The following is a 25,359-nucleotide window of genomic DNA, read 5'->3' as shown; positions in this document are numbered from 1 at the left end:
TCAGTAATCTCATCAAGCAATTTGGAAGATTTGTTTTAGCATTTATGTCTTATTTATTGAGATTGTTCAGTGTCACATTTGTTGTAATGTCTTGTGGTCTGTCTTTATCTTGTTTTTTAACATACAAAGGTAAAAAAAAAAAAAAAAAAAAAGGTTATATACGTTCATTGTGATAGAATGATGTAAATAATTGTAAATTTCTTCACATTAATCTGCAATTCAGAGCACGTTGGAAACGTTTTTGTCACTTAAATTTCATTCCATCCCGCCATAGATGGTTGCAGCATGTGGAACAACTCGGAGGCCATCTGGGTGTCACTGCGCCACTTGTCCCCCGGTACTGATGCAGTGGCAGCCCAGTGGAGCCTGAGGGGACTGGAGAAGCAGGGCGGCTGGAGCCAGGAGGGCTGCCGGCTGGCGTACAGTGATAGCAGCACATCCACAATGCGCTGCTCCGTGCTTGGAAACTATGCTGTGCTGCAGGTAGAATTACTTTGAATATTTAATCCCAACATCCTCAACTGGCAGCCTCTGTTCCAACTTTTTGTGTGATGCGAGCACTTTTTCTTGAACACGATAAATCACTGGTTTAATGGGTGATGGAGGGTGGAGAGTAATTTTAATCACATGTCTAGTAGAAGTTATAATAACTCTCCAATCACTGTATTCCAGAATTAATTTTGATGTAAAAAGGATAATTAAATACATGCATAGTAATCAATTAACCTTATTTCGACAGTTCCTTTTATTAAACTACGAGCCACAATCTTTGCATTTCGTCCCTCTGCAAACCAAACCAATTTTTTTTGTGGCCCTCACAATTATTATACTTGCTTGTCCCCAATGTAGTTCATGAAACACCACTACGTTTAAAGAAAACTTTCTAAAGACTTTCTTGTTTTCTTTTCTTAGGAGGTGCCTGAGTTCCCCAACTCCACTCCCATCTCTGTCAGGGTGCTCCACCCGGTGGTCTATGCCTGCACTGCAGTGCTCCTCCTTTGCCTCTTCACCATCATTATCACTCATATACTTCACCACAGGTACTGTAGTGTATCTCCATAGAGATTTGTCAATGCTGCTTGTTAGTAAACTTCATCCTCTCATTAACTGACACTGTCGCTCTCACAGTTCAATTCACATATCCAGAAAAAGTTGGCACACACTGTTGAATACGTGCTTCCACATCGCCATGACAACAGCGATCTATGCAGGCGGCATAAGCTTAACAAGCTACCCGGTGGTTTGCCAAGCAGTACGTTTTTTTTTTATTTCTTCACCAATTGTCATATTTTTCTTCAACAGCAACATTTTTTGTGGCATATAAATGTACTAATGTAAATGCAACACACAACAGGTGGGCATTGCCTTGCACTACTCCTCCCTCTCGACCCTGCTGTGGATCGGAGTCAGTGCCAGGGTCATTTACAAAGAGGCTGTGTGGAGAATGCCCCGGGCTCCAGAGGGAGAGTCTCCTGCTCCACCTACTCAGCGACCTATGCTCAGGTCAGTGAGCAAGCCACAACTCACCTTCCACCCATGTCCTCCACCAGGAGATGTTTGTTTTCAATACGGTTTATGTCTTAGACAGATGTACAAGTACATTTTGCACGGCCACCCAAAGTGTTCACCATCAAAAGCAGCCATTGTCCTCCAGCAAACCAAAGTCCCTCTGTTTTTAAGAAACCTTGGGGGGACATAACAGATTGAATGCTGAAAGGCAAAAGAGCCCTGAGCTGAGATGAGTATGGGAGGGGAGGAATGTGTGAGACCAACATGACAGAAGCAGTGGGAGTTGTCATAAATCTGAGCAGGGTGACTCAAGGGGTGCACTGTCTTGGCCAATATTCTCCTCCATTACTCCTCCCACTTTTTTGCCCCTGTGATATTGAAACTGCAGGCATACACTATGCCCCTGACCCCAGTGAGCCTTCAGCCATCCGCTTTGTTGCCCACTCAGCCCACATGGGATTGGGCTGCAATAAATCTCAGACTTCTGGAGTCTGTATTGATCCTTGTAACACTCTGCCTCCTGAGAAAGCAAAGAATCACACAACTCTGTTGAGGGTATAGGAAACCAGAGAGACATTAAATCATCCCAAATGAGACTGTTGTAGCCTACGCATTTTAAAAACATCTGCACTCCCAAAGTTGTTGTTGTGAATTAAACATGATATGGTCTGTTTTCTACAAAATATAGCTGAGAACTGAGTTTGGTGTGTTTTCTCTGTTACTAAAGGTTCTATCTGATAGCTGATGGAGTTCCTCTCATTATTTGTGGTATCACTGCAGCTGTCAATGTCAACAACTATGGAGAGAACAGCCCATAGTAAGTTGTTTTCCCTTGACTGTTTTGATTCATTTGTTGCTGAATCAAGTGTGTACATTGTGTAATCTGCTGACCACACAAAGATGTTATTGTTTTTTGCACTGACTCCTCTGCCATCTATTCTCACTCTTGCAGCTGCTGGTTGGTCTGGCGCTCCAGTCTGGGGTCTTTCTTTGTCCCTGCTGGCCTTGTGGTGTTGGTGACCTGGATCTACTTCCTGTGCACTGTATTTCGCCTGAGGCACCGTGTGGCCAAAGAATGCACAGGAACCACCCTGTCCTCTCCTGGGACCGAGAGCCATCCTGTGCTGACAGGAAGCACCAGCCTGCTCTCCACAGACTCTGCGGTGGGACCTATGAACCCCATTATTCCTCCAGAGGATCAGTACTCACTGAAGACACAGTTCTCTGTGCTGGTGGCCACCCACTTTCTATTTGTGGTTCTGTGGTGTTGTGGAGCCATGGCAGTGTGGCTAACAGGCCACATCAGCCTGCTCTTCAGCTGTCTTTATGGGATGACTGCCACCATTTTGGGGATTTTTCTGGTGGTTCATCACTGCTTCCGCCGCCTGGACGTGCAGGCATTGTGGCTTTCTTGTTGCCCAGGCTATCGCCGCTCCCACCCCATGTCTACTTACACACATACCTGCACTACTGGGAGCGGAGTGCATACGTCCGAACAGGGCTCCCAACTTTTCATCAACTGCCATCCACCAGGAGACTCTCATAACTCATCATCAGCTCGATCGTCGTCCACACCAAGCGGGATCAGCAGCGTGGGGCCAGGGCCCTGCAAGCTCACCAACTTGTTGCAGGTGGCACAAGACAATTCAAACCACACGTCTCGTATCCCCACAGGCAACAACACCAGCACCAGTACTGACAACATCACCAAGCCAACAAACAATACTGTGCCCACCAATAACTGTGCAGCTCCAGTGCATCCCCAGAGGAGAAAAGTGAGCAGCAGAACTAAACCAGGGAGTAGTCAGTATTATCATCGGGGCGAGGGCAGAGGTCACTATCGTCTCAAAGCCCTCAGGACTGCAGGAGGTGGAGGAAGTCTTGGGGCTTTAGGCCCCACAGGGTTAGAACACATCAGTTCATCACATGCTGTTTACAAACAGGCCACAAGTGAGAATGGCAGCATCCACCACAGCCTGTCCGAGAACCAGGCAAGCCCTTTGACCAACGGGAAGCGGGTGGGAGAGTCGGTCGCGACAAGCCCCTCAGAGGGAAGCGACGGGGGCAGTAGCGGCAGTCGCAAACCCTTCCCACTGCTGCCTTCTGTGGCCAGCAGAGCAGCTGTGCACGGTGCTCAGAGACGATGTGCCAGCAGAGACAATTTGAAACTGGCAGCAACATCCGACCGTGAAAGTAAGCGCTGCTCCTACCCTTTGAACAGTGTCACCACCACCGTGCCAGGAGCCGCCACCACGAATGGCACTCTGAAAAACTCAGTGCTCGAGCTGGAGCAGGACATGAGTGGCACAGACCAATCCCAAAGCTCCGTGGGAATGAAGAGTGGCTTGTGGAAAAGTGAAACCACAGTGTAAACTATAAATCCATGTGAACACCTATGCATGACCTTATTGAACTCTTACATGACTTGGTTATGTTTTAATGGTCTCTTAATAATTATATAATTTAAGATGTAATTTCATGAAGGCTTCCAGGACCCTAAACTGGTACTTTTGCCTCTGTAGCATTGTAAAAGATTGCTGTGAAATGGTAAAGCAATGAGGCAGTTGTTATTTTATTTTTGTCATTTTCAAACATAGGACACACATTTATTTTATTCACTTTACAAAAAAAAAGTTCAAGATGATTCTGAAATTGGCATATGATGTTGATTTTGGATATGTAATGAAAGCTTTATTGTTTTAGTTGACATTCTTTTCTATGCATATCAACTATAGCATGAAATAGAATACAGGACGTTCTATTTCAAAGTACAGCTATATGCATTTATTCTGGGGACAACCTTTCACCTTCCTTTTTTGTTGTGGGCTCATGTATGCACTTGTGTGCACGTGTGTGTGTGTGTGTGTGTGTGTGTGTGTGTGTGTGTGTGTGTGTGTGTGTGTGTGTGTGTGTGTGTGTGTGTGTGTGTGTGTGTGTGTATGTGTGTGTGTGTGTGTGTGCGGCTGTACAGAAGCTCAGAGTGCATTAAAAACGCTATGTGACTTTACATCATACAAAATGCTTCTTTTTTTGTCACTATGTCTTCTCGTCAGTTTTGATGAACAGTAAGAATTCCTAAATATCTGCTGGTTCGACTATCAACTTTTAGGATTTTGTCAAACTACCCTTGCCAAGCGTGTTATTCAGTGCAGTAATACTCAGCTCAAACTAATTAAAGTAACTCCGTAGTAGTAGCAACTTTTTTCATGGTGAAGACATTAGATGCTTGAGTAACCTTCAAAAAGTATTGCGTTCATACTTACACGCTGAGTGATTCCTGGATCCGTTGAATACACTTGCAATTTAGGACATTACATTAGCAGGAAATGGTATTTCTACACAACACAATGTCAGTTTTTTCCCCATTGTTCTTTGGGTCACATGCTGCATGTTGTAACTAACAGATGTTTCAGTGTCGTCAGCTTGTGATGCATACTACACAGTGTTTACTACTGTATATAAGCTATTTTTTTGTCAGTCTTAAGCATAATGTGAAATCGACTTATCTGGAACATCTAATGTTGAACAAATACACTTTTTGAGAAACATTTGTCTAGCTTAGAACTGAGAACAAGTCATAAGAGTTTATTTCTAGTATAAACGTAACTGAGTCAGCAACAACGATTTCTTAGTTTCCAATTTGAGGGATATGCAGCGCATGTTATATTTTCAAATCTACAATTAATTACTCTTTATTTACCTAGTTTGTTAAAACAAACTGCATCGCTGACTATTTATAACTAAGCTTTGGATTTCACCAACTGTTTTTTTCTTTCACCAACTAATACATGGATGGTTTTGCAATGTAGTTTCTTTAGGATGTTACACAATCATACAAAACACGAGAAATATCCAAAATATATGAAGGATACTGCCTAGGGGAAAAAGAACCAAGTTAAAAATGTCTATTTATGTACAATTTCTGGCCACATCATGGGATACAGATGTAAAACAGAAAGCAATCTTGACTGCATAAAAGTTCTAGACTGAGCACTATACAAATGTAATACTTATTACGACAAAAGTCTTAATGTATTTCATCTCATAAAAACCATCACTTTGAACACCTCCGTCATGATTTGAAAATTCAGTTAAACTTGAACTTTTCTCATGACCTCAAGCATGTGGCATGTTTTTTTTACTTAATTATATATCTATATTTATTTATTTATTTATTTATTTAATGTTTTTACTGTCCTGTGATTATTTCACAGACCGACAGTCTCTAACTTGGGTTTTAAGAGCCAAAACAAAGTCAGAACTATAGATTGCATGGACGTCTTATTAAAGGTCTCGGGTGTCCACACCCTCTTCTACGAATGCCCAATCACTGACCGGAGTTTGAAATTGACAGACAAATCAGCCAATCGCGTAGCGTTCTCTGGAGAATAGGCGGGGCCTCGCGCCATCAGGGAAGTGAACGGTTGAAGTTAGCGGAGACCAAACATCCTACATTGTGTATCTACGAGCGTTTTAAAACTGATAGTGGCTCGGCAGACGTGTCCCAGTTTGTTTAGCGAAGCTGGTGTTAGAGTTAAGTTTGTAAACTGAGCGTTAACTCAGTCAAGATGTTATTTGAGGTGTAGTTCGGACGGGAGGAGGGATAGTGTTACGACACCAGATCAAGCTTCCTGAACTGCACTGAGGTAACCAGAGCGAGGACGCAGAGGACTCTGAGGGAGGGTGGAATCCGCCGAGTTCAGGGGGGAAACAAAAGGTTCCTCAAGAGTTTTACTGCCAAACCTATTTCACAAGGTGATTCGGATTAACTTTGGGGGGGATCTTAGCGGACTATTCGCGATGTCTCTGGCCGAGCAGAGCCAGCAGTTCTTTCCTACGAGTGTCCAGGTAACGGTGCATCAGGCTCGCGACCTGCGTGCGAAGGGGAAAAATGGCTCCAACGATGCGTACGCGATCATCCAGGTGGCCAAGGACAAGTTCTCCACCTCCGTGGTGGAGAAGACGACGGCTCCGGTGTGGAAGGAAGAGGCGTCGTTTGACCTGCCGCTGTTTCACCCCGGGAACGCGGAGCGATGTACGCTGTATGTGACCGTGATGCACCGAGCCCAGGTGGGACTGGACAAGTTCCTGGGACAGGCTGTGGTCAACTTACTGGATCTGCATGACAACAGGTCCCGCAAAAAGCTGGAGTAAGTGTGTTTACTCTGCTGCGATTATGTGCATATATCTGTCGTTGTTTTAAATTATGTTGAGGTATTCTGTTGTATATAAGGGTTAGACACAGGTGTCAATTATTTGTGTCTCGGTCGCAGTACTTAAAGATTCCACCATCAACCCTATTGTCTTATAGAGTACACCTTCATTTTAAAGCCTGTTATAAACACACAGATCAGTTGGTTAAACTTAACCTTCATTACTCCCCCTCCCCCTCGGTTACAGGTATTCATTGAGATTACTCTGACCCGAGGCTGCCTTTTTCTCTGAAACACATTTCCTTCTTCTACTGACTGAGTCTGAACCTAGATAAAGATACGATGACAGCCACGCTACCCCACGCTTTCCTGTGACTAAATATACTTGTGTTTTGTTGTGTGTGTGATGCGTTAAAACTATTATTTTACTAGAGGATTTCCTTCATGTTTCAGTTTTGTCTCCATGACAGCAGGAGTATTGAATATTCAATAACAAACTATCAACATACCTTCTGTGGGTTACAAGCAAGCAAGCTTGTGCTTGACTCAGATAACAACCCAGTGAGAGTTTGGATTCTGGCCAAAGTGAAGCCACCAGCTATGGTTACACAGGTTTGATCTTTTAACAGAAAACTATTAAAGATGTTTGAATTTACTTGTATGATGAAAAAGTCTTTAATTCATCCACAAAAATGCTATTGTCATACTTTGCATTGTGTTTCCTCTTTGAGGAGTTTTATTAAGCTACTGGAGCCACAAATTAATAATTAATTCTTGTCACTACCTTTTTGTATATGTCACTTACTGTGCAGTTAAAGTAGGTTAAAAACAATAACCTTAAACCAACAACATGGTAATGGGCTCGCCTATCCTCACCCACTTCTATTATTGGCTGATTTTTGTTATTAGTGGTGAAAACAAAACATTAGGTTGCTAGGGAATGCATCTGACTGTTCTTCCTGACTTGTTTGCAGTTGTTGGGCAAACGCCAGACGCTTGGCTGCGACATTCACTTGATAAAGTGGTGTGATGTCAACGCCGTCGCTGTCAGTGTGACGCAGCTCTCTGAAAATCATTTGTCACTTTACTGCTGTTAATCTGCCACGTTCCTCCAGGCTGTTGACGGAGTTGCATTGGCCCTATTCGCACCCATTACGCAAAACAGAATGACATCTGCAGGGTTGACGTAGCATGGGTGTAACATGGATGGAACAGGAACCATAACAAAACTTTGTCTCAGTGTTGTGCTGGGAAAAATACACCCTCTTATGTAAGAGCACTTTAAAAATAAGGTTTGGGTGGAATTGGCTCTTTCAGATTGATTCCATTCTGGTAAATCCTCCCAAGTGTGACGTTTAATTTTCAAGTGAGCTTTGGTAGAAAGCTGAGTGCACTGGAGGATTGGCGTTCTCAGTATTTCAAGGTCAGCGATGATATAGTGCAAGAATGACTCCCCTCACTGGGTTATCAGAGAGGAAATAAAAAGGTCATCAAACAGTTATATCTGCAATGCTATCTTATTTTTTTATGAGATCATGGCAAAGTTCAGTGCGTTTCCATGTCATGCCCAAAGTCTTTTATCCTCTTTGTTTGCCTCACTCCCTCCTGGGCCCTGTGAGATCCAGTGTACGGTGGCTGGATGGTGTGTGTGGTGTTGGATTACTGTCTCATTGTGCTGATGCAATGGGCTTCAGACTTTGTTTTCCATCTGAAAGAGATCCCTCTGGTCACTTCTAATACAAAAGTGTAATTTTCAGAGGAAATTGGGGCATAAGGTCATACGGCTTGAGTTTGGGAAAAAAAACAAGAGATTTTTATTTACTGTCTTCATCAAATCTAAACATCTCTGTTTAACTCTGTCCTCCTGCATGGAATATGTGTCATAATCAACTTCTATTAATTTCAATGGCAATAATTTTACAGTCATAGATTACACTACAATTAATAGCCATTGTCATTTGTTTGTGTTTTTCTGCACTGTAAATCACAATCCTGGCCGATTGTTATTGTTATTCTCATAACGGCAGAAAACCCCTTTTAAAGCTTCAATTTGTTTTGTTTGTCTGTCCTGTTATCCAAAACATAAAAGATTTCATAATATTTTCACAAACTTGTCAATGTTTTGAATGAAAAAGAAAATCCCAAACATATTATGTTGTTTTCCAATTTTGTGGTTGTTTTTTTGCTATAATTTCCTTTACAAATCCTCAACAAGTATCAGCCTGATCATTATATAAATAAGCTGCTTCCTCTGGGTGAGTTTGGAAGAGTTATCCTGATGCTGCATTTTCCCATTAGAGCCAGGAATACCTGATCACAGGAGCTGAATAAATGTCTCCTGGCTCTGGGTGCTTCAGTCAGGACCATAGATCAATTTGAATTGTTGCAGGGCTGAGTCAGCTTTATTTCACACCTGTGCTACGACATTGAGTTTATAACCACAAAGTAGAGCTCTGCCTTTAAATCATCACAATCATCATTACAGAACTCAAACTAAAATGTCTTTTTTTTTTCTTTTACATTTTATTGAGTGAAATCATTGTGTACAGCTATTCCATGTTTTTGTATTTTTCCACGCTTTTTGTTTTTTATTGATGGTTACTTCCGCTCACAGAATGAACATTGACTTTGTTGTTAATCATTATACATTCAGGAGAAGTAACTTTGACAGTTAACAGGAAACCTGTACAGCAAGATGAGCGAGCACACGCACCAGTGGGAACGGCCTTTTATTTTGATGAAAACAATAGAAAAACCAAACGGCCTATGAATAACCAGTTGCAATGTGCTTTGCAGTCATCTGAGCACGTCCTCATGTAGTTAGTGGGAAATAAAAAAACAAAACATGCAAATTCTGGATTGACTTGAAAAGCTGTCCTCGTCTGTCTTTCTAGTTTGACATAGTTAGCAATTGTTTGACTTGGCATTCCTGGTTAAGGGTGGGAGTTGAGGAGTGTTTAATTTAGATTAGAGTAAAGCCTCCATTATGTGACAGACTGTGCACCTCCTCCTTACACTTTTCAAAGTGCTTGAGGAATGCTGGTTCACTCCCATGCCTGTTTCCTGAATCGTATTCCCACCAGAGTCTGCCTGGATGTCATGACTTGAGAATGAATGATCCGGGTTACTGTCTAGTTAATACCACACCATGGTTCGCCTCTTGAAAACAATGATCTTATCACAGTGTTGCAGTTTGCCGCCCATAAAAACCCACCAAATACTGTAAACGGTGAAAGAGATACTCACACAATGACCTTTAAAACGCGTGTCGAAAAGGGGAAAGGCTTGTCATAATAGGCACTTCTACCACTGAAATAGTACCTCAATAGTTCATAATTGTTTCATACTGTTCCTTTACAGACAGTCTGTAGTGCAACAACGGCATGTGGGGGTAGTCCATACAGAGCTGAGTGTGTCAGGCTTTATCAGAGGTTGGCGTGGTACTACCAAAAAGAACTTGTACTGTTTGTACACTCGTTAATAACCCCTATCAGACTCTGTACTTTAAGACGCAGAAAACACATCAGCAGCACTCGAATGATTGAAGGCTTGATCATATTGTTCTGCATCTAAGTGCAGTCTGATTTTGTTTTTCCTACAAAAACAAAATAAAAAGCCGACACAGTCTGCAGTTGTCACAAAGTAAACTGCTTTGTTTACATCATAATTGTATACAATTGTGTGAAATTGAACAAATCCAGTATTAAATGGTGATCCAAAAAGTTTTTTGCTGCCAATCTCACCAACTCCAACACCAATCACAGTGGAACCCTAAGGCTTTGCCTGCTGTGTGGTTGTCAAAAATAGATTTGTATATGTCAAGTCAAAGCAACTTGGGGATGTGCTTTGCTGTGATGTTTTGGCTAATCAGAGTCTGCAGAAGGAGTCTGCAGCCTTTCTTCGAGGCAAAGCTGTAAGTTAAAAAAAAAATTAAAAAAATTGGGAGCCATCGTCTTTAAGCCTAATATGTTCCTTAGATCTGTCGCTGCAGTAATGAGAAGTGCTCGTCGCAGTGAGCAGACAGCAACCGGGAAAAAATAGTCAAATGAAGTGAAAAGAAAAAGAGATTGCTTCAGCTCATCTTGTGCTGTTCATGGAGACGTAATGTGCACAGATGTGAAGGCAGAACTCTGATGACAAATTAATTTCTCCCTCACATTGGAATGTGGTCTTCTTCTTTGGTATGAAGTATTTAGGTAAATGGTGGTATTTTAAATACGGCTCTGACACCAAACTCCCTGATCTAGAGCAAAAATATTTCTGATGAATAACCACAAACACAGTTCTAAAAAAATCTATGGCCTTGCAGAAATTAATCTAGATTTACTCTTTGTGTCTTTTGCAGTTGGTTCAAGCTGGTGGACAAGTCTGGAAAACAAGACAAGGAGCGTGGGGAGGCGCTGCTAGACATCCAGTTTTTGAGAAACAACATGTCAGCCAGCATGTTTGACCTTTCAATGCAGGACAAGCCTCGCTCCCGCATCTCCAAGTTGAAAGACAAAGTCCGCGGGAAGAAAAAGAACGGTTTCTCTGACTCTGCCTCTGCCATCGTGCCCCCTGTTAGCCAGGTGCTCACCGACAGTGAGGGAGAGGCAGACGCAAAGTCACTTAATATGTCTCCGGGGGGGAAGAAGAAATCCAAGCTCAAAACTCTCTTTGCCCCCAAATCAAACCTGCACCGTAACATTTCTCAGTCTTTGTCTACACTTGGGACACTTCCTGAAAAGAATTCATCTCTCAGTGGTAGCCGCTCCTCGGGCCTCAATATTGATTCGCCTGAAGGTAATTGAAGTTTTCTATACTCCCTGTGCCGTTTGTTTTCCTTCTTCTCTGTTGCACATTGCAACAATAATGTCTGGACTCTCTGTCTCTCCTCCCTCAGTGAAAAAGAAGTTCAAGTTCCTGGGACACAAGCGCTCAGGCAGCTCTGACAGCAAGGCGTCACACAGTCCGTTCTCCCTGCTGGGTCGATCCAAGCAGAGCAACAGTGACCAGAACAGCCTGTGCATCAATGGCAGCCATGTGTACGCAGAGGAGAACGAGCCCAAGAGTGGATCCACACTCAGTCTGAACAGCTCCGGCCAAGGCTCGACGGAGGACGTCCACAGACACACATCGGATTTCTCTGCAGATTCCTTTCAAAGTGCACCTTTACCCTCCTCCAGGAATGAGTCTGAAGAGCAATCTTTACAGGAACAACAGCACCATCAAGAGGAGCAGGAGAGAAGACAGGCAGAAGAAAGGCGCATAGCAGCGGCGAGGAAGCAAGAGGAAGAGGAGAAGTACAGGGCTGAGCTTGAGAGTCTCAGGGAAGAAGAGGAGCGCCGACTGCAAGAAGAACAGGAACGGAAAAGGCGCTTTCTGGAGGATGAAGCAAGGAGAAAGGAAGAGGAAGAACGCCGGATTCTGGAAGCGGCAGAAAACCAGAGGCTTGAGGATGAGCGTCGCCAAGCGGAGGAACAGAAACAGGAGGAGGCCTCCATGAGCGACAGGTTAACGTCCCTGTTTGGGATGATCAGAAAGAAGGAAGAGAAGAAGGAGGAGGTGCAACCACAAACTAAAGGGGATCACCAGCACACCACAAACCTTCACAGCGACACAAGCGAGTCCAAACAAACAGTCTCCCCCTTCTCCTCCAACCCGTTTGAGGACATTTCCCTGCATTCAGACTCTCCGTTCAGCAGTAATGAAAATCAGAAATCCAGCCTCAACCAACCAACTCCGTCCACCACGGTCTTCCTGAACCGCACTGCAAAAGTGTCTGCAGTCAAACCCAGGTAGGCTTTCCTCTTAAATGGCTTCCACTGTACCCCGAACAAAATCTTACTCTGAAATAAATGTTGGGGCAAATGGAATGTTATTTAGTCTATGTAGTAAACATGCTTGGATGTTACCTTTGAGAGAATTGGTGTTATTTTTTCATTTTCATTTAATTCAAGGCAAAGCGTTCGCCTCGTATCAAAAACAAGCTGTGTTTTTTTTCTGACCGTGCATCAGCAAGACAGGGTCTTCTGTTAGGAATTTAGAAAATGAACAATGTGTCTCTTTAATCATTTATTTTTACTCTGTGCTGCAAACTATACAACTTGGCGTACTGCTTCAGCTCACAATGACTCGACCTTGTCAGAGTGTCGTTTTACCAAATCCTCTGAATTCCACCCAACGGCTGCCAAACACGTTGGACCAGTTTTGTGTCTGTGCTCATGAGAATCTGGGTGTGGCTTCTGCTGTTGGAGATGTTGTGGAACAAGTTACGGGCTGAGCAGAGCTCACAGGGAGGGAATGAGCCTCGGTGTTTCTCTCTCTCTGTGTGTGGATGTTCGGGGTTGCCGACTGAAATTTTTTTCTAAGACTTTTCTGAGGTGGTGGGCTGGAATGGACGGGATTTTTCAAATATTTTGATCGGAATGGTAAGGGGATTGTGTTTGTCATGGCTGCTGTTTTAGTCTGTATTTTCCAAAGTGTTGGACAGTTTGTTATAGTAGTGTAATCGATGCTGTATTTTTAGGTATATTTTCACATTCTGATGAAATGTTGAACTGCCTACTATGATCAAAGTGGGATAATGTTTGTGTACAGTCCCTCAATGTGAGCAATCTAAAGTTAATGATAGAAAGCAGCTTCCACAGGACACGTGTATATCAGAGGTTTTGCCTTCAGGTCGTTCATTAACATTGAACAATGGCGTGTATTGTGGGAAATCAATTGGCCATATTTAGTAAGTTTGTTTAATTGTTAAAAAAAAAAAAAATCAGATAATAAGTCTTATGCTCTCTTTGTAGTATTTAGTGAGGTTAGAGTCACTTGCATTGAATACTGGGCTGAAGGTCATAGTTTGTTTGGCCTTTGATATATGAATGAATTGACATGCAATATTTTCGTTAAATTGGTGACGGGCTGAAGACTGGTGAAAGTAGAAATGTTGTGGTCCCACTGACCTTCAGGCCTTTGTTTTCACTCCTTGGCAGATTGTCTCAGTCTTCGGATTCTGAAATCTCTGACTCTCAAACCCCAACTGAGCTGTCACCTTCCCCAAACGACTCTGAGCCCATCTTCTTGAGTACCCAGACCGAATCCCCCAATACTTTCCTGGACCTCCACTCATCCCTCGCGCCACCAAATATAAGCCCTTCTGTTTCTCCACGTGGAAGCACAGACAATCTGTCCACTGCGGGATTGGAGAGATCAGAGAGTTCTGGGGAATCGTCACCCACTATGGCCGATCAATGGAGAAGACCCGGTCCTCCTCCTTTGTATTCGATACCAGAGGTCCAAACTGGAGGGGAAATGAAGAGCTCTGCATTTTTGGAGACAGATGGATTACAACACGATAAAAACCTCTCTCTGCCACTTCCTGATTACGAAACCCTCTATTCTCAGAAGAGACATGGCGTGCAGGGGCAAACTCGGTGGGATCATCTAATTGCAGAGGTCAATCAGAGACACAGGGAACTTCCCCCTGAGCTGATGGGTCCAGAGATGAGTGTGGACGGCCCAGTAGATCGCAACGTCAGTCCTACGTCTTCCATCCCTGAGGAGAGGTCTGCACTGGGCTTTTATAAAACACACTCCAGTGACAATAAACCTGTGTCGACAAAGAAAACACCAGCCCCGGCTCCACCGGAACCAGGCAGATCTCCATTTCCTGAACCAGGTTCCAGTCCAATCAGTCCTAATCCGTCTGCAGTTTTTGAAAAAACGGACACAAGAAGGGCAGTGAGTCCTTCACTTGCACCTGCACCTCCACCCAGACCGTCCAGCCAAACAAGCCCGGAAACAAGTGCATCAGTCAACCAAAAGTACGCAGGAGTAGCCGTCAACAAAGACACACCCACGGCCAAACCCAGACAAAAGGTTAGTGGCCCAGGGCCAACACAGGATTCTCCTGTGGTTAGTAACAGCCAAACGCTGCCCAGTTTAAGTGAGAGCAGGACAAACAAAATGGATAGCTTTGTAGAGTTTGACCCATTCTCTAATAATGACCTGCTTTCCAAAGACCCATGGGCCACGCCGAGAGACGGCCAGAAAGTGACTGGCGGTTTGACTGGCAACGTACAGACAGAGCAGAAACCTGAAGATCGAGGGATGACGCCAGATGATCTTGATAAAATTTTCAATCAAGACAAACCCACACATTCCCTCGCCAGTTTCAATGGCGGCGATTCGGTTAAAAACAGTCCGTCCAGCCTTAAGGAGGACGTTTCCAAGCAGTTTAGTGCTGCTTTCCAAAGAAAAAATTCACAAAAAGCAAGGCGGAGTTTTACAAACTTGACTCACTCAGATAAGACTTCCACGACTCAGCAAGAACCTGCGGATAGAGACGGAGCAACCTCACCCACAGCCAATCAAGATTCCTTCACAGGCACGTCTGACACGCTGCAAGCTCAAGCTGATGAAAAGACTCAAAGCAATTCTTATGGCGGAGTTGATCTATTTGGAGCGCCACTTTTGACTGTCCCCTCAGCTCTGACGGCATCAGAGGAATTTGCATCGCAGGACGAAAGCTTATCTGGGGAAAAGTCGCATTTGCGAGCGTGGGGCTCACCTTCCGAGTTTCAGGCTGTCAATTCTCAGAATAGCAATGGAAGTGGTCTAGTCTTATCTGCACGCAGGTGAGATTGAACAGGTTATTTACAACGTATGCGCTTGTGGACTCTTTCCCCTTAATTTACATGTGGACATGGTGCATTGCACATGGTGCTGTTGGGTTGGGAGGAATATATGTGGCTTGGATTTCCCTTTGGTGTTACGGTTTTGGAAGCTGGGATTTCTTGGCCATTTCCTTCACGCTGGGTTTAACTCACGATTTCATGATTTATTTATTTTTTTCTTTCTAATGAATTCTTCGGTTTTTTTCATATATATATATATAAATATATTTCTGTGCTGGATGAACTTGCAGTGGGTTTAGATGTAGAAGGTTTTTCTGAAAATGTGTGCTATTTGCTTCACAGGCCTCATCCTGTGAAGCCCTTGAGCTCAGCTGAGAGCCAGCATCCCTTCAGCGCCCCCGCTGGTAGAGACATAAAGGTCCGGGACGTCGCTGCAGGAAGGATTAAGGTACTGTCTTGTAGAGATAGGGAACCTAATGTGCAGAATAACTTCTGAGCTAGAAGACATAAAAAAACGTATTAATCTTGGATCATAACCTATATAATGACATTTTGCATTAAGTATGGCTGTCTGGAATGAATCTGTGGTAAAACTCTTGTTCATTCATTCATTCATTCATTTTCTTCCGCTTATCCGTTTCCGGGTCGCGGGGGTGACAGTCTGAGCACTGTCACCCAGATCACAATGCACCATTTAAGAACCTTCCTGCAGGTGGTGAGCCCACGGGAAGGTGGCGCCCGGCGTGGGACATGAACTCTTTAAAACTCTTGTTTTAAAGAGAAATATCGAGTATTTGTCAATCGACTCGAATCTGAATTGTTGTGACAGAGCGTCATCAATATACTTACAATAACATGTTGACCCAAAAACAAGTTATTTTTGTTTTTACACCCAAATCTGCATTTGGCCCGAGGATAGCCGAACAAAAGAATTACCAAGCTGTTTATGAATAGTAATTATTCCTGGTTATGTAGTACAATACATGCATCCTTATGTTGTAATTAGAGGGCAATGCACTCTATTCACTTCTCTTCACTCTCCTCAGGTGGGCGACTCGGTGGACACCGGACCCTATACTCAGCTGACGCAGGAGGAGCTCATCACGCTGGTGGTAAAGCAGCAAACCGATCTCTCCATCAGAGATGCCAAGATAGCGGAACTGGAAGAGTACATAGATAACCTGCTGGTGCGCGTGATAGAGGAGAAACCCACCATCCTGCAGGCACTCAAGATTCCCAAGCCAATGTGAGGGAAGAAAGCCCCACTGGAGGATTAATCTGTGTTCCTCGTGTCTTTGTCATGTTGTATAAAATGAGATGTCGCTGTGGCGCTCTCGGAGCATATGCACTTTTTTATATCTTTGGCTTGAGAGTGCTGGAAAATCATCTGACATACATTATTAATATGTAGTGATTAAACTCAAGCAAGTAAAAAGTCTTGATGTAAGCAAACGAATGTATTTGTCTGACACTAAGGTACTACAGTTTGTTTTAAAGATGTGTTACATTATTAATATATTCAAAGCTATGATGTGTGCACAATACTTGATGAAAATCTGGGTTGAGCTTTAATATACTGCGGAGAGAAATATATCTTTCTATAAACTTGTCTTAATTTTTTTTTTTTCCCCTCAACCTTTACACTGGGCTCTGTGTAGCTGGTTGCCTTGTGATCAATGATCTTATACATGTACGGCCTTTTTCACGTTCTTGCATGTTTCACTCAAGTCCTTTTTATTCTCCTTTCCACCCATATATATTTCTAAGCAGAATACATGACGTGGTACCGCCACACTTCATCCAGCCCGTATAAAGGTATTGAGTCTGCGGGAGCTTTAGAGGGGTCATTTAGAAAACCAGCCATTACTGGAAACAAGTAGCTCAGATGTACTGTACCTACTTCAAAGTGTACAGTAGTTTTTTTCTCCTTTATTGTCGTCATGAAGCCTCTTGGCCTCGTACACAAAATGTCATGCAAATAATTGGACAGAATCACGTTCTTTCAAAATAACATTAGGTCTTGATCACTGTGATGCTTGGGTTGTTTTAAAGCGATAATCAGGAAATTGTAACAACCAGCCTTTAACAACATGGAGGAATGCCTTTACGGACTAGAACTGTTTGGTGTCTTAGTAAAATTACAGCAATATGAATTTTGAGAAAGTACAGTACTGTGCCTTCAATTCTTTTTCATGTATGGTGATTTGGACCGAGTTGTTGGCTACCTCTCTTTGTTTCTTCTGTAATTAGTGTGTAAATGTACTGTGCGTGTACAGCCTGAAAGATTGTGTGTCTAACAAAAAAAACAACTGATCCAGATGTATATGTCTGAGAGCACAGCAATATGCTTTTATTTGAAATAAAGACACTAATTGTCATATGTGGTTCTTCTGTATTTTGAAAGAAAAATGTCCCACATGCCAAATGACCACAATTATGATTTAATACTCAACCATCCACAGTGGTGGAAAAATGTTTCTCCCTCCGCCAGCTTTTGTTTATTCTTAATGTAGGACGTCGGCTCTGTTCTACACAAACTAAGACAAGTAATGTAACCATGGAAACGTTTACCCATAGCTTGTTTAATGTATACACTGCAATTCAGACCAGATTTCCATGCTGGCAAACATGTTTTTCTATGTCCTTATCAGGGATTAACTCAGTGTTCATATTTAAAACAGGCCTTCAAATGTAAAAGGGTAAAAAAAAGAAAATTACAAATTCTTTTCAGTTTACAAACATTAATCTCTAATATGAATTTACAAATATAAATAAACACGGGTCGTCACCTTTTTTTTTTACAAAAACAAAATTCATTGAAACACAAGAAATGAATCAGTGAACAAGTGAAGTGTGTGTGTGTGTGTGTGTGTGTGTGTGTGTGTGTGTGTGTGTGTGTGTGTGTGTGTGTGTGTGTGTGTGTGTGTGTGTGTGTGTGTGTGTGTGTGTGTGTGTGTGTGTGTGTGTGTGTGTGTGTGTGTGTGTGTGTGTGTGGTCACAAATGGCTCCACTGACTTTAAATGCTTTCCACAGTCTTGTAGCTCTCAGCTGGAGGATACAGAAGAATCCAGTGTTCACCTGGTGGGTGAAACTTTTTTAAAGTGTCGCGGAAATGAACATGACTATATCTATACAGCTGATAAGAGCCCGTTTGAAATCTGTCTGACCGAAACGTCGCTTCAAAGCCACGTCTGCAGTTTACATCCCAACGCCTCACCAATGAAGCTACAATTCTCACCATTCATCATCATGACATCATCATGGCCACCTCAGTCATTTCAAATTGTTCATTGGTGTTCGGGAAAGTACTTACGGTACATATATTGTTCAGCAAGGTATTCTTTACAGCTATTACCAACTACGTTGAGCTCATCTTGTATATTTAGAGCCTCACTTTGCATGACTTTTCAAATACTATGAAGTGATTTATCTAAAACATTGTACTTTGTAAAGATATGAGCTGCAGAAACACTCAAAACAAATCAGAAACTTTGCACCTCTGGTTTATCAGCCTCAAAAGAAATCAATGACAATATCAATGAAAATATCCATTTTGTTACATAATTGATCTTTGATGTAGTTTAAAATGTTTGCTATTTGAAAGTACAGAAAACTCTTGATTTAATTGTATTAACTTTTTTTTTCAAAGAAAATAAAAATAATGTCGTCCAACTTTTATCATATTTTGCCTTCAAAAATCATACATCTAGTCTTCATCTATTTTTTTTTTTTTTTTTATACAGGACAAAATATAAAGCAATAAGTATATATTTTTATTTGTAAGTGTCCTGTGATGTTACAGTATTTTTGGGGGGCATCTTTTCAGGACAGCAGGCTGCTCAGAAATTCAATCTTTTTGTTAATATCCTCAAACGTGAAGAGAATTGCAATAGCATGTCATCAATCATTTCCATTGTTTACGTTCGACCTTTTGAAGGATATTAGAAAAAGTATTTAATTTGTTTAGGCTTCATTTTTGGTTTCTTTTTCACATGATAAAGTTCAGGATTATTTATCCACCCAGATGGCCTGAGAGCCTCCTCAGTGTGAAGCGAGGGGGACCGAGGATGAGGTAGATGTGCATGTAAATATCAGCAATGACCAGTGCCTGGCGAATTTCCAGTGCACCTAAGTGGAGTGAACAGTTCATCTGACTTTTGGTTATCGTTTATCCATCTTTCACTGCAGCCAGCAGGAGCAGGTAGACAGCAACAAAGATGAGTATTAGTGTAAAAAGCAATGTGAAATCACATGGCTTTATGTTAAGGAGATCAGGGTGATGCTGACTCTCGACTGGCTAACAAATATACAATATACGTACTCCATGTAGCTTTGTAAAATACTACTTCTGGATCAATAATTGAATTTTCAGAGTTGTCTTTTCTGACGCAGCATGTTGTGCATCATTTGGCTCGATTATCACACAGACGTCCAGTAGGACTCCTTCCTGCCTTATTCTACCTGAATGTTGTGAAAATGAAAACCGCTAAACTCGCAGGGGACGGGTCCTGCTTGTTTCCAATAATCCCCTGCTGCAACACACCTGAGTTTAATGACGGCATCATGATGAAGCTCTGCAGAAAGCCTGACAACGAGCCAATCGTTGCCGTCAGCTGTGTTGAAGTGAGGACCCATTGAAGCCGTGCAGGACCGCGGCCCTCGGGGACCACTGCTATGGAGGCACGGAGGTTTCACAGAACCACGCTGGCTGTGGCGCAGTTGTTGGCCGAAATGCCGATGCGGCGGCGACACGTGAACATCTTGCGGAGCTCTGCGCGGAAGCGGTCGTGCAGCCAGGCGTAGAGGAAAGGGTTACAGCAGGACGAGCTCATGGCACACAGATGACAGAGCAACTGGATGAGCAGAAAGTAGCGCTTGTCAATCAGGTCGATGTCAATGTCACGCAGGATGTTGAACACGCTGATGGGCATCCAGCAGACGCCGAACGCCGCCACCACCAGGCTGACCAGCCTGAAGGTCTTCCGTTTGCGCATCCGCTGGGCCTCCGCCTGGCTCTGGGTGTGGTGGCCCGGCACGACGCAATTCCGCAGCTTGACGGAGATGCACAGGTAAGAGATGCAGAGCGCCGACAGAGGCAGGACGTATGTGATGAAGAGTTGGCTGTATGCATAAGCCAGCCTCTCCCTCTCCTGGCCCATCCAGAACTCCTCGCAGATGGTGAAGCCTTCGCTCCTGAACTCCACGTGGTAAGTGTGAGCCACAGCTGGAGCCACCAGGCCACAGGAGAGCAGCCAGATCCCTGACAGAAGGTAGGTGCATGCCAAGACCGAGATTCGCTTCTTCAGAGGGTGCACTGTGGCGTAATATCTGAGAAGAAACAATGATCAGAATTAAGACGATAGCAGAAACACGTTATACCTTTTTGTTGAATGCTGAATATCAATAATTTGTCACAATACTAACATCAATCAAATTATAGTAGAATGTAAGGTATCCAAGATACTACAGGCCTACTACACAAAGTCCAATTGAGGTTTGAAACTGCTAGGTCACCAGGTTTGTGCTACTGAGTCTTTTTTTATCTATTCATCCATCGCATGTATCAGTTTTATCCAACTTAGGTCTTACATAGGAGTAATTTTCTTATCAGATAAATCGCCCTCCATGTTGCTCATGCTCCATCCAGACAGATTTACATTTCTATGTGCTCAGATGGGATTAGTGCATAATATCTCTTCAAAGCTAGATTTATTTTTTTTCATTTCTCAGTACCCATTGAAGAGATCCTATTGACAGGCAAGTCATAATGCAATGTGCCAGAATACAGAGTTTCAATGCCCTCCTCCAGTCATGTGGAGGCTTTGAATTTCCATTAAAAGTCCTGGAAACAAAGCAGCACTTCAAAATCTGCCATCCTCCAAACGTCTAAAGCACTACTTTTGAAAAGAGTACAGACAAGAGTTCAAGACTTGTTATCAAATTATAATTTTGACCCACAGAATCATTTGAATTTCACCTTATTTGAGTATACAGTACAGTGGGTTGTGCATTATGCGCTCTGCCTTCCTGGAAGTCCCTGATCACGGTGACTTGAGAATCAACATCCAGGGACCTCTCGTGTGCATTATTGGGCACTTTGTGCCACATTCATTGTGGTGGGTTCTGTGCAACATGATTACTGTATTTAAGTACAGTTTCTGAAAGGGTAACTAACGCTATTTGAATAAATTCCTCAAGCCGAAACACCTCTGTGTTTTTCCCCACCATCTGTTCACTTGATGATTCATGCAGATAACACTCGGCAGAAATCCTCACGAGAGTTTTGCTTTTCTTAACTCACCTGTCCACACCAATGGCGGTGAGAGTGAAGACCGACACGTACACCGTCACCGGCTGGATGAGGTACACCAAATAGCACATGAATCGGCCAAAGACCCAGCCGTGTGGGTTGAAGGCGTAGGCCAGCGTGAAGGGAACGCACGTGGCACACATCAGCATGTCGGAGAAAGCCAGGTTTCCAATAAAAAAGTTGGTGACGTTATGCATCTTGCGGGTTCGGCAGATGACATAGAGGAGCAGGTAGTTGCCAAAAACGCCCACCAGAGCCACCAGAGTGTAGCAGGGTATGATGAGCAGTTTGAACGACTGCAGCAGCTCCACACCGACAATCTGGGCACTGCGCTTAGAGGAGCCGTTCTGCAGCGCCACCTCAAACACCCTCCTGCTGTCGGTCCCATTGGCATCGGGCATCACACATGGAGGGGTGAGCTCGGCTGCCCAGCCACTGCCAGTGTCCTCCATCCCAAAGGGATGGTGTCAATCTGGAATGAGTAAAGTAGTGATGACAATATAAAAGATGTCATGTTTTCGTACATAGTGAAATGTAAAACACAAACTGAAAACAAAAGAAACCACTCTATGACGATAAATTCATAACCGGTGTCTTCATTACAAATTACAGAAGTGTTTCTTCTTATTACAATCACGTGAGGATGAGCCAGTTCATCTGACCACTTAAGTTCATGGAGCCGTGATGAAATCTCTTCCACTTGAAAGAAAAATAAATATGCACAGATAGTAACTACCTTCTGTGTTTTATCCCTGGATGATGAAGACTGGGGTTGCAACGTGAGATTTTAGTGAATCCAATCTCTTTGATCAAAAAGGAGTTTCAACACAAACATTCCACGTTGAAACAAACACTGCATGACTCAGATGATCTCCCACATATGTCTTTTCACTGTGCACTTGCATTATTCACGTGCAGCGCAGAACAAGCGTTGGTTTGACAGCTCGAGATCAGTTCAGCTGCAAACGTGAGAGAAAGTGTTGACACTCCCAATCAGCATTTGAACTCATTTCAAATATTGATCGCAATAATGCGCGCGCGCGCACACACACACACACACACACACACACACACACACACACACACACACACACACACACACACACACACACACACACACACACACACACTAAGTAAAAAGGAACAAACTAAAAATAAATGCTGTCAGAGAAATGAGTGACCTTTTCACGCAGGAAATGTGCAAGATAATAACAGGGAATGGCAGGTAATGTCATTTTCATTTTCGCACACGAAATTGCAGTTTCGCCTTCTAACCCATTTTCTCTGTAAAAAGTGCGACATTTTCCTGTAATTGACGGGTCGAAATGGGGCTGGTCGCTTCTCCCTCAGCAGAATGAAAACCCTGTACAGGGATGATAAAATATATCTTAAAAAGAGATACAGAAATGGAAAAACCCGCGATGTATTTAAACGGCAACTATTCAGATTTAGAAAAAGTGTTTTGTCACGCTCACCATCGGTCACTTTTAACCACAAACCTCCTAATTCAAGCATCAGTGAGTAACTTGATTTTGTTGTCGCTTGTTTGATTAAATCCCACCTCTCTCCTTGAAGCTCAACTATTCTAGGCATCGACTTCATGACAATCTTTCTTCAAATGAAAGTAAAACCGATATTTTGCATTAGAAACAGGAAAACAAAGCAGCGCACCCACCTTAGTTTTCAGATGCGGGAGAAAGGCGCAGAGAATATCCTGCGCGGCGCGTCCGTGCGTCTCCGCGAGAAACGCTTATTAAACGAATGAGAGAATATGGGTTTCTGAGAAGCCACTAAAGTCATGCATCCCCTATCTGAAGCTTTCATTAGCCACTGTAGACGTTCTAATTGTCCTCGTGATGGTCCTCGTTAGGAGAGTGTGTGTTGCCAGGAGATCAACAGGTGCGCGCCACGGACTGTTGGAGATGGTCCTCAAATATATGTGCTGAAAAGCTGACTGACAGCTCTGAGCTCTGAGGATAGGACTTCCTGACGCGTTTATCTCTGTGCAAAATACTTGAACCTATAAACCACGTGCAAAGGGAAAACATTTGCAAGGAGCTCTCATAAACTAATACACGTGCCTACAAAACGCCTTTATATGGAATCTACCGCTTTTATCTGTGCGTATGAGTCCAGTGTCATAGTAAGTCACCCCTGCATGGTTTGTATAAAACAACACCCCGCACCTGACTATGTATGTTAAATCATGCACTACGATGTAAAAGAACAATAACACTACGTTTAAACACTCCTTTCATTCATAAAATGACGTTTTCTGGCAGTACAAGCACAAGAACCACAAGGTGACACTGATTGTCGCAGTTGAGGTCTCATCCCCAGCAGCTCCACTGCTTACCCAGTCTCTCTTCTATGGCATCAAATGTTTGCAAAAGGGACACAGGGTCTGGCTGATAAGGAGGTGTAAGCCAAGCCTTAATATTGAGTAGCCTTTGTGAGGAGAACACTTACAGATGGAGCCGCCAGGCAGGATGCTTCAGTGAACAAACTGGCTCATTTTGTTTCGAACAAGGCAGAAGCAAGCCCGTCACTGTGTGCAGTGGCTTGATTGGGGATCAACAGTCTGACGCAGAGCCTGAGGCCCGGGGCTTGAAAGATAGAGCCTGGTGTGATGTTCACAATATGTGTTGTATACTCACTATGTCTGAGGTGTCGGGGAAATTCGCTTGAAGAGCCAATTCTTCTGTAATTGTTGTAATCACTTGAGGTTAACCTACTCCACTCACCTTCCTGCATGGAGGCAATGCAGTCCCCAGGTCCCCATTTGCAGGATTTACGATCAAAATAAGCCACATCTTATTCCAAAGGTTACTAAAAGGTGTCAAAACACTGAACTGTAGAAAATACAACACAAGGACACAAGAAATACAATGTGCGCTCAATCATAAAGCTACAATGAAATATACATAGATAAATGCTAATACTGTGTTAAACATGCTCATAGTATAATATCATGTACATGATGCAGTCCCTCTTGATTTTTTAGTTTTTGTTTTACGAAGCTGGTATTTCTCCTGTTTCCTTTGTATAGTTTCATCTTCCTCCTTTTGCAAACCTGCTCCTCTACCGTCTGCGTTTACCTGCACAAACACCCGATGTGAGATTGTGCACAACAGTGAGACACTTTAACCCTGAAAGAGTAAATTCACGCCCGTGGGAGTGTTTTGGTTCTGTGAAGTGGGAATTACACAACTCTGTTCACATAACCTTCACATCCATCCCCTGAGGATTCAGCCATGGTCAGGTACAGGGAAATCCCCTAATACTTTCAGGTCTTACTTGTATCTTTTAAGTGATCAACAACCGTCACACACCGGTGAAAACGTTGCTCCAGCCAGCCACAACTCACACACAAAACGCAGTTAGTCTTTTAGCTGATAACTCGCTGTGAGAGCTGTGAAGACTCAGTGGTCATTGTATAAAGACTTGTATTACCATTTTGATCTTTTAGAAACTTTGAAAATGATGTTGGTTTTCATAACTTTTTCTTCTTGATTGTTAAAGCCAAGTCTCAATGTGGCAGAATGCTTTTTCCTTGTTGAATCAAAAGCAAAGACTCAGAGGCTGAGATAAAAGACAAGACAGCCTTTCAAAAGGGAACACGATCGTGGTTTGATGAAGAGCTTAGAATTCATCTCACATTGTGCCGACTTTTCTGTTTTCAATCTCACCGTGCTAAGTCAGTAAAGTCTTGTGCTTTCTAAAAGCACTGACAACCCGTCATTAGCAGAGAAAAGCAAAGTCAATTCAATTTCTT

The 25,359-nt window shown here is 43.1% G+C and overlaps 3 protein-coding genes across 5 annotated transcripts in view; 2 read left to right on the top strand and 1 right to left on the bottom strand.

The window, feature by feature from the left end:
- Nucleotides 1-4,518, top strand: part of adgra2 (adhesion G protein-coupled receptor A2) — a 39,820-nt gene extending 35,302 nt beyond the window's left edge. The window contains exons 14-19 of the mRNA XM_080467342.1: nucleotides 275-483; nucleotides 913-1,040; nucleotides 1,129-1,252; nucleotides 1,355-1,503; nucleotides 2,237-2,326; nucleotides 2,462-4,518. Of these exons, the coding sequence (XP_080323468.1) occupies nucleotides 275-483; nucleotides 913-1,040; nucleotides 1,129-1,252; nucleotides 1,355-1,503; nucleotides 2,237-2,326; nucleotides 2,462-3,881 (2,120 nt within the window). The 3' untranslated portion in view covers nucleotides 3,882-4,518. The remainder of the gene's footprint in view (nucleotides 1-274; nucleotides 484-912; nucleotides 1,041-1,128; nucleotides 1,253-1,354; nucleotides 1,504-2,236; nucleotides 2,327-2,461) is intronic.
- A 1,398-nt stretch (nucleotides 4,519-5,916) lies between these two features.
- rab11fip1a (RAB11 family interacting protein 1 (class I) a) lies at nucleotides 5,917-17,640 on the top strand. 3 transcript variants are annotated; one of them, XM_080467666.1, is made up of 6 exons: nucleotides 5,917-6,659; nucleotides 11,008-11,444; nucleotides 11,545-12,439; nucleotides 13,631-15,274; nucleotides 15,617-15,722; nucleotides 16,321-17,640. In XM_080467666.1, exons 1-6 carry the CDS (start codon nucleotides 6,310-6,312, stop codon nucleotides 16,522-16,524), a joined length of 3,636 nt encoding a protein of 1,211 aa, XP_080323792.1. In that variant the 5' UTR covers nucleotides 5,917-6,309; the 3' UTR covers nucleotides 16,525-17,640. The 3 variants fall into 3 exon arrangements, with proteins under 3 accessions (XP_080323792.1, XP_080323793.1, XP_080323794.1); XM_080467667.1 differs by lacking the exon at nucleotides 13,631-15,274 and having other exon boundaries at nucleotides 5,925-6,659; XM_080467668.1 differs by lacking the exons at nucleotides 5,917-6,659; nucleotides 11,008-11,444; nucleotides 11,545-12,439 and adding an exon at nucleotides 12,927-13,072.
- A 2,325-nt stretch (nucleotides 17,641-19,965) lies between these two features.
- prlhr2a (prolactin releasing hormone receptor 2a) lies at nucleotides 19,966-22,036 on the bottom strand (the record flags this gene model as incomplete). Its single annotated transcript, XM_080466765.1, has 2 exons — nucleotides 19,966-20,602; nucleotides 21,576-22,036. 2 exons carry the CDS (start codon nucleotides 22,034-22,036, stop codon nucleotides 19,966-19,968), a joined length of 1,098 nt encoding a protein of 365 aa, XP_080322891.1.
- Between the last annotated feature and the right edge of the window lie 3,323 nt (nucleotides 22,037-25,359).

The sequence above is a fragment of the Lipophrys pholis genome (assembly GCF_963383615.2).
Source record: "Lipophrys pholis genome assembly, chromosome: 7".
Taxonomy (NCBI): domain Eukaryota; kingdom Metazoa; phylum Chordata; class Actinopteri; order Blenniiformes; family Blenniidae; genus Lipophrys; species Lipophrys pholis.
This window is presented reverse-complemented; position numbering and strand designations above follow the sequence as displayed.

What these genes read in the sequence shown, in the direction of transcription:
- rab11fip1a (XM_080467666.1), top strand. Translation starts at nt 6,310, where the DNA reads ATGTCTCTGGCCGAGCAGAGCCAGCAGTTCTTTCCTACGAGTGTCCAG. An exon ending in GTGTCTGCAGTCAAACCCAG is followed by an intron (nt 12,440 to 13,630) that starts GTAGGCTTTCCT and finishes ACTCCTTGGCAG; the next exon opens with ATTGTCTCAGTCTTCGGATT. An exon ending in TCGCTGCAGGAAGGATTAAG is followed by an intron (nt 15,723 to 16,320) that starts GTACTGTCTTGT and finishes CACTCTCCTCAG; the next exon opens with GTGGGCGACTCGGTGGACAC.